General features: G+C 37.0%; 1 protein-coding gene across 3 annotated transcripts; it reads left to right on the plus strand.

Annotated features, from left to right (window-relative positions):
- The first annotated feature begins 90 nt into the window (after positions 1-90).
- LOC100373050 (protein ZNRD2-like) lies at positions 91-7,677 on the plus strand. Of its 3 annotated transcripts, none has more exons than XM_002730664.4 (5): positions 115-184; positions 3,503-3,791; positions 4,504-4,661; positions 6,688-6,772; positions 6,956-7,677. In XM_002730664.4, exons 2-5 carry the CDS (start codon positions 3,509-3,511, stop codon positions 7,327-7,329), a joined length of 900 nt encoding a protein of 299 aa, XP_002730710.1. In that variant the 5' UTR covers positions 115-184; positions 3,503-3,508; the 3' UTR covers positions 7,330-7,677. The 3 variants fall into 3 exon arrangements, with proteins under 3 accessions (XP_002730711.1, XP_002730710.1, XP_085348200.1); XM_085492074.1 differs by lacking the exon at positions 115-184 and adding an exon at positions 532-562; XM_002730665.4 differs by lacking the exon at positions 3,503-3,791 and having other exon boundaries at positions 91-184.
- The last annotated feature ends 1,437 nt before the right edge of the window (positions 7,678-9,114 follow it).

Consider the following 9,114-nt stretch of genomic DNA (forward strand, 5'->3'; position numbering starts at 1 on the left):
ACCATATGATTAATAAGTATCTTACATTTCAAAATTGTTAACATTATTGACTTTCAAGAAACATCCAACTGGTAAAGTGTGTGTTGTGACGCCCCAAGGACTATAGAGGTCAGGTGTGCCTCTCATGTAGACAGGAACCGTTTGACGAGTATATCAGTTTGTGAATTCTTAGTAAACATGAGCGGTAAGTATTCGCATCCTCAGAAATATTAGACCCTGCATTTCAATGTTATGGCGTTGTGGAGATGGTCAGGACTCGATTACACTCAAGAAGACCCACCGTCATATAGTTAGGAAATGGAAATTTCGGTCGTACTGAATGGTATTAGCCCGAAATGTCAAAATCGGGAGACATTCCCGATTAGTATTCATTGCAGTGCTTTGCTATTGACAAATTTCACAAAACAACCTCTTAGGTCACAATATCGAGAGAATATCTCCCAATCTAGAGACTTTTATCCATTTTACCCCCTAAGAACGTATCCGGTACTTGTGGAGTTTACTGTTCCTAAATGAGCATTCTTGGGCTGTCAAAAAGTGTCTCAATAATGAGTAATATCTGGTAAGTGTCTCAATAATTGCCAAGATCTGGCAAAGTATCTTGATTTAGAGATAGTTTGGACGAAAGTACCTTGCTGATCAACCCGTACGATACTAGCTCTATTAATTACATAGCTACAGTTTTTCCTGTTTCACTCATTATTTGTCTTCTGACTTCCTGTTCCAGTCCGATTTATGATATCTCTGACATTTTGTACCACAGATGTCCAACGGTTATATAGCATTGTCCCACATAGTATGTACTGTAAAAATCACGTGAAACAACTCAAAGTCTGGTGTGCATCACAACTCCTCAGTGATGTTTGGCTACTGCCAAGAAATTTCTTATGCGGAAGTTTTAAAATACTATAGCTGTTATTATAGCACAGGGAGCCTAGAAACTATGATCAACTGTACTCACTCCCTATGAGCGTGCGTGCGGGGGGGTGGGGTGGTATCGGCTGGTATCTAGTGTAAGAAATAGACAAGGGATGAAGGCTCCAGCCAGCTCATATTTTTTAAACTCGAAAAAACAGACGAAAAGAATGAAAAATAAAATCTATAAAAAATACCAGCTTGAAGAATATTAGTTGCTCCTTCATATTTCGTCAAAGCCTTACCTACATTTTACCGATATCTGCAGAATAAATCAAGAAAACTACACAAATTGACTCCATTTAGGAATTCCTAACGGTTTGCCCGAACGCACGGCACAGTTGGAGGCGTGGCCTGTTCAGCATTTGTCAACAATTAATCACAAAACTGGTTACGAACCAGTTGAGCAAGGCTAACCGAGTCGTGACCTCGGCTTTGGCAAAATTTGAAGGAGCAACTAATATTCTTAGACCTGGTATTTTTTTTAGATTTTATTTTTCATTCTTTTCGTCTGTTTTTTCGAGTTTAAAAAATGTGAGCTAGCTGGAGCCTTTATCCCTTGTCTATTTCTTACACTAGATACCAGCCGATAACACCCCACCCCCACCCCCACCCCGCGCTCATAGAGTTGATTATAGTTCCTGGGCTCCCTGTGATTATAACACATATTATTTGACATATTAAAGGCTTCAGACCAAATGTTGTCAACAATACAACTTTAATAACACACAGCCACATGTTTTTGAGATGTGGTATAAACAAAATGTTTACCGTAGTATAGTTAACTGTGCTTTAACAAATGCCTTCACTTAAGGGAAGTGCAAGCAAACAATCTTTTCTACAACTAATAATTGTTTGCAATGAAGGTCTCAATGAAATCATGCGATGAAAACTTGCCTAGGACATTGAAAACTTTGGGATGTATTAATCACGATTTAAAATTCAGAATCTAAGTAGAGAGCATTGACCCTGACTCATGACCGATGTTGATACAAATGTGGGGGAAATAGCCTATTTTCTTGTAAAAAATAATAATACATTTGATTTAGACAAATTTAAAATTCTCTTATTGCTACATTACTGAGTGCACATCAGTTCTTATTTCGTATAGCATCTAATTGCGTTATATGCATCTATGTGAGTGATTTTATGACCAGTCATTTTGAGACTATCACTGTTGTTGATTTGTTTTCTCTGTGCCTCATGGTGATATCTTGGAATGTATGTATGGATGGATGCCAAGATGATACCAGTACATTATATTATACAAACATGTCATTAACTTTCAAGAAGAACTATCAAGTAGTTCATTACAAAACAGACTACTGTAAAATACTTTATTTTAGCTGGAATTAATTTCGCTGAAAAGGCTTTTTGGGTGTTTTGTTTGGAATTTATTTTCACTGAATCATTCCCTTAGGGAAAATACCAAAAATTAATTCCAAGCAAAAATAAAGTATTGTACAGTAGTTGGTATTGTAAATTCTTTGCAGAAAACTGTATATTTTTATGAGCAAGTCGAACAATTCCTCTTTCACATGCAAAATCAAATCTTATGTTGCAATGGATACTAATAATAATGTAATACTGCATGCAATTTACCTGTACATGTCCAACAGAATTAGAATACCCTGGTAAATCAAATTGGTAAAATACATAAAGCCTGCTTCTGAAATGGATCTGTACACCAACAAATGTTTATACTACGATGGAACTTAAAAACCAACTTTATATTTAGTCCCAGTTCAAACGTAGTCTGAAAACTGGGACTTATAATTTTACCACTGTGCGTTCATCTGTCTGCATCTGCATCTCAGACATGCCTGGGCTGATTTCATCAAACTTAACACACACTGACACACATCATAGCATAAATATTCACATGTTTGTTTCATGATCCAATTCAGGATGGCTGAATGGTGATTATTTTTTTACTCAAAAATCATCAAAATCAAGCATTTCTGCCATTCAGAGTCTGGATCTTGGTTGTACATGGTCTATGGACATATTTCTAGAAACTTGGTATGTCCACTGAACATAAATGGGTTTTGATGCACCTCAATTTTTCCAAATTTGATACAAAATGGCTGACTGGTGGACATTTTGTTTTTAACGAATACTGATTTTGGAGCCATATTGCTAACATGGCTGGACCGATCGTGTTCAAACTTTACACATACATCATGCAACCCATTTACACATGCATCTGTTTCGTAATCTGATTCTCGTTCTAGAAATGCATTATGAATGTCATGGGCAGAATAAAGGAATGAATCACACAAATAAACTCTCCACTTTGAATCATGGCTGTCATATTTGGCACTACTGTTGACAGTCACTAAACAAATTCGACGGGAACACTACATGTTTATTGGAGGTTACAATATTTCAATAAACAAAGTTTATATTAGTTTTGATTTTATTTATTGGTTTCCCTTTGACTGACAATTGACAATTCAAAATAAAAATTGTGATATCAAAACAAAACTGAATCCTGAGTATGAACTACATTATTGGTCTTGGGCTGCATGATGTCACCTATGGAGAACACCATCTTCATCTTTCATCCTCGTCTCTTTTGTTCCAGTGAATTATGCCACAGAAACACTGTCAGAAATCGTCTTGTAGACGTCTCATGTCAATAGAAGATGACCATGCTTTCTGTCGACATTGCCGTCCCTGTAACCAAGATATTACCTGTGACGTTTGCTCTAATTGGTCTGAAAAACAGTGGTACTTGTTAGTGACAAAACAGAAACATCGCAAGGATAGAGAGCGACAACTTTTGAGTCGTAAGCGTAAGGCCGAGTTAGAATTGTCTTTCAACGATGATGTATCTGACGTGATCGGTCTCCAAGTCACTAAACAAGAACCTTGTGAGTTTTCTGAGATTTCTCCATTCGCTGCTCTGACTGTTGTTCTGTCCAGTAAACTTGATGGCGTGATGTCTTTTCCGCCAACCTGCTCTTGTAATGAGAATAAAACAGCATTGACTAGTTTGTAATAGTAACAAAATTCTGTAGTTGCCCAACATGCATAATACCGGTAGTCTGTATTTTAGTGAAAATTCAGGCACCCTACAACTTCTTTTATACTATAGTCTATATATATTGTGTATTAATTATTAAAGGTTATGTTAAAAAAAATCATTCCGAGTCCTTTTGAACCCAGTTTTATGAGTTGTACATGTATGCATCATAAAAACCTAAAAAAATATAAAATGCAAATTGTACATGGTTTGAATTTTCCATAATAATCTATAAAAAAAATGAGGAATAACATAATCCTATTCTCAAACATGTGCACAAGTAAATTTCAGTTTAATTCAGTGTTAGGTTTTCAATCCATAAATGGCAAGTTCATCCAATATGATTTAACTGAGATCTTTCTTGCAGGCATACCTTTAGAAAATAACTTTACCTGTAAATATTGTGTTTAGAGCTTCTGCTTTGTTCCATAATATGTTTACTAATTATTTGATATACATGTACTTAATATTCATATCCCTTGATAAAAACTAGTGTTGGGAAAAGTACCTTATCAATTGCAGTGACTTGATATAATAGTTGGGCTCATGTTTAACACTAGGTATGGATCCAGACGACTACCATTGGGAACCTCCAACTGAGTCTGAGATGAAGATAATACGTGCCAAAAGAGAACGAAGTGATAAAATCAGTTCTCTGATGGGCAGTTACATGCTGAAGGGCTATAAGATGCTTGGTACAAGTTGTGAATTGTGTGGGGTATGTATCTTTATTAGCTCCGCTGTAGACGTTGTTGAGCTCAGCTTATCATTTACTTTTTCGACTTCTTCTTGAAAAGTACAAGCGGGATTGCTTCGATACTTGTTGTATTTGTAGCTTGGGTAGACCTCACTTAGATTTGTTCATTTCAGATGATAACTTCAATTCTCTAATTAGTCCCCGTTCGGACGCAGTCCGAAAACGGGGACTTATGTTTTGCCCTGTGTGCGTCCGTGCGTCCGTGCTTCCGTGCGTCCGTGCGTCCGTGATCACCTGTATCTCGAACATGCATGGACCGATTGAGTTCAAACTTCACTCATACATCACACATTATATGGGACATATGCACATGCATTTTTTTCATGATCCGATTAACGATAGCCGAATAGCGGCCATTTTAAGGCCGAAAATGCATCAAAATCGCACATTTTCACCATTCCGGACCCGGATCTCAGTTATGCATGGACGGATTTTGTTCAAATTTGGTACATACATTAAACATAATAGGACCTTGATGCACGTCATTTTTTTTTTTGGATCGGGTTCGAAATGGCCGACTGGCGGCCATTTTGTTTTAAAGAATTCAGTTCTGGATCCGTATCTGAGACATGCTTGGATTGATCGAGTTCAAACTTCACACACACAAGGTACATCATGTCACAAATATGTATGTGCATTTGTTTCATGATCTCATTAACGATAGCCAAATGGCGGCCGCTTTAAGGCCGAAACTGCATTGAAATCGCACATTTTCACCATTCCGGACCCGGATCTCAGTTATGCATGGACGGATTTCATTCAAACTTGGTACATACATTAAACATAATAGGACCTTGATGCACGTCATTTTTTTTTCCGGATCAAGTTCGAAATAGCCGACTGGCGGCCATTTTGTTTTAAAGAATTCAGTTCTGGATCCGTATCCGAGACATGCTTGGATTGATCGAGTTCAAACTTCACACACACAAGGTACATCATGTCACAAATATGTATGTGCATTTGTATCATGATCTCATTAACGATAGCCAAATGGCGGCCGCTTTAAGGCCGAAAATGCATTGAAATCGCACATTTTCACCATTCCGGACCCGTATCTCAGTTATGCATGGATGGATTTTGTTCAAATTTGGTACATACATTAAACATAATAGGACCTTGATGCACGTCTTTTTTTTTTTCGGATCAAGTTCGAAATGGCCGACTGGCGGCCATTTTGTTAAAGAATTCAGTTCTGGATCCGTATCCAAGACATGTCTGGATTGATCAAGTTCAAACTTCACACACACATGGTACATCATGTCACAAATAGATATGTGCCTTTGTTTCATGATCTGCTTAACAATAGCGAAATGATGGCCATTTTAAGGCCGAAAATGCATCAAAATCACGTATTTTCACAATTCCAGAACCGGATCTCAGTCATGCATGGATGGATTTTGTTCAGATTTAGCACAATGTGTTGTACATATGCAGGTGCATTTCGGTCATGATCTGCTTTGAATGTATATGTCACTCAAATATGAACGGAACGGGGACGTGTCATTGACAATGACTTGTTTTAATGAATATTTTTGTAATTTTCAATCCAAATAGAGTGGAGATTGAAACTCGCCAAGTGCTAAGATTAGATACCTGAACACTCGACACAAACCAAAATCTGGCTCTTGGCGATTAACTTAAGAGAACATGTACTGATCCTTATGACATGACGATGGCTTGTCAGGAAACGTATGGTCGAATGCAAAGTAAAAGCGCTTATTAATATAGAATGGAGAGAAGATGTCATATTGTTTCAAGTTGACAGCTCACACAGAACAGTATAAAAGTGTATGTGGGCAAGATTTTGGCATGAGCCGAGAGAGTCCCAAGTGGATTCCGATTAACTGCCCTAATCCCTCTGTAAACATGAACGATTAAAAATGTTTGGCTCCTGCTGAGATCACAATCGGGAACATATCTAGTATGAAGCATCACATAAATGAAAACTTACCACTTCAAACTTAATGCTGTTTTTCAATCTTTACAGACCATCCTACTGAGAGATAAACAACAAAATGATTACTGTGTTGCATGTAATGAACTTGATACTGAACATGCTAAGGATAACCCAGGTAAATATGCACTCAAGTCTCACATTGTGACTTTATTCTCAACTTGAGTTGTTTCTTCAAGCAGACATCTAAAAACAATGTCTCACTGATGAGTGATGCACTTCACTTCAACCTCTCTTGACTAACAAAGTCAAATTTTTTCCTTCATCAACTTTTTTGTTTGATCTTTAATTTGTATTTTAGTTCTAAGCTCTGAGGCAGCAAAGGTACAGGCTAGAGAATACTCTATGCAATCATCCACTCAATCAACAGAGAGATCTAGTGGTCCTTACGAGGTGTTACAGAATCCGCAACAAGAAGACGTTGCTCATCGAGCAGCTCCTGCAAACATGAACCCAGTACGGCCACAGCTAGCCAGTGGTCAGGCTGCAGCCAGCACTGTTGAGTCCAAGTCATTGATTGATGATTCCATTGATGCTGTCACGAGTAAATTGGCCTGGGCCAATGATGAACTGGTTAAGTCCTCGTCATGTGAAACCTGTACACAATTTTGTGTGCTCATTAAGGCTTGTGCAGAAGCTCTGAAAGCTTTAGAACATGTTGCTCCCAAGTCTTAGACAGTATTTATATCAGGCCTCAAAGAACAATCCTGAATCTGTTCCTTCAAACATTGCTCTTAGCAGCTTTGTACTTCGGATATTGTACTATTTGATGTGAAAATATCTCTTGTCCTTTTTAAAAATATTACACGTTTGTTTTTTGCATATACACTTTTGATGAAACTAGGCAATGTAGTATTTCCTCTCTGCTAATCACTATATCATATTATTTTTGGTTGTGCTCAGAAGTGCAAGTAAAAGTTAGAATCCAAAAGAATTATCTTCTCGTCCAAGGAAATAATGCAAAATGATGTGGTGATACAGTTTCAATGTTGTGTATTAAGATTATTCAATGTATGTACAAAATGTATTCTCTATGTTTAACGCTTGTTAATCATGTGTTAAGTAATATACCAGTAACTCATTATTGATTTGAAACAACAAATGCATTCTCTGGAACAAAAATATAAATGGTGATGGTTTTGTATAATCCAATTTTATTTTTGGCACTATTTCACCATGTCAATTGACAAGCTTGCCATTTAATTAGGTATGATTGTTAACACACATAGCAAGGCAAATACCAGGAATTTAACATACATGCATCCTATATCTGCTGTCTATGCTATGTTGAAAACTGTGTACAATCTAGCCTTCACATGTGTATCAGAGACAAAGTGGTGAGTGTGAAAGAATGATGTCACTGTGAAAATGTAATCATTTATTTCATTATTTTGGTATAATATTGTGCATCGTGCCATTGCAATGCTAATTGTTTTGCAAACACAGAATATCTAATAAAATATCAAATGAAATTATTGTTTGTTTTTTACTCCAGTGAACTGTAGGACAACAGGAGACCTAAATTTATCATCTATCTATCTATCTATATGTCTGCCTGTCTGTCTGAATGTGTGTGCGTATATGTGTGAGGGTCACTTCACTTTGAAACAATTTTTATTAGTCCCCGTTCGGTCGAAGTCCGAAAACGGGGACTTATAATTCGGTCTCCGTCCGTCCGGAGTCATATTCCAGAATCTTTTGGGTCGATTCTGTTCATTCTTTGCATGTGCCTGGTACTTTATGTGGGACATATGCACATGCAATTGTTTAGCGACATGATTCAAAATGGCCGAGTGGTAGGCATCTTGTTTTTTGAAAATGTTGTATTTTGGACATGCTCTGTCAGTTTTCATTCAAACTTGGTACATAGCATATACAGGTTAGGATACATGTCCATGACAATTTCCTTTGCGATTGGATCAAAGATGGCCAACTGGCAGGCATCTTGTTTGTTTTTTTTAAATGTGATATCTTGGACATGCTTTGTCAGTTTTCATTCAAATTTGGCACATACTTTATACATGTTAGAATACATGTCCATGACAATTTGTTTCAAAATCGGATCAAAGATGGCCGATTGACAGCCATCTGACTTTTTGGCCTTACTACTATATTTCCAAGATTTATGTACCATTTTTATTCGTATTTGGCACATACATCATACATGTCACTTTGTTTCATAATCAGATCAAAAATAACTGCTGTTTTTATTTGTGGCCATATTACTATATCTCTGTCACCCATGTATCATTTTCATTGATATTTAGCATGTCATAAATGGATACATGTACATGTCAATTCAATTTGCAATTTGATCAAATTTGGCCAACTGGCGGCCATCTTGTTTGTTTAAAATGTGATAACTTGGACATGCTTTCACTTGTGATCTATGTTTTTCTTTGCTATGTCTTTAACCGGAGGGGTCGTCACAAAACGCATGTTCGAATTTGATGTAAATAA

Source organism: Saccoglossus kowalevskii, chromosome 2 (genome assembly GCF_978046115.1).
Source record: "Saccoglossus kowalevskii chromosome 2, keSacKowa6.1, whole genome shotgun sequence".
NCBI lineage: Eukaryota > Metazoa > Hemichordata > Enteropneusta > Harrimaniidae > Saccoglossus > Saccoglossus kowalevskii.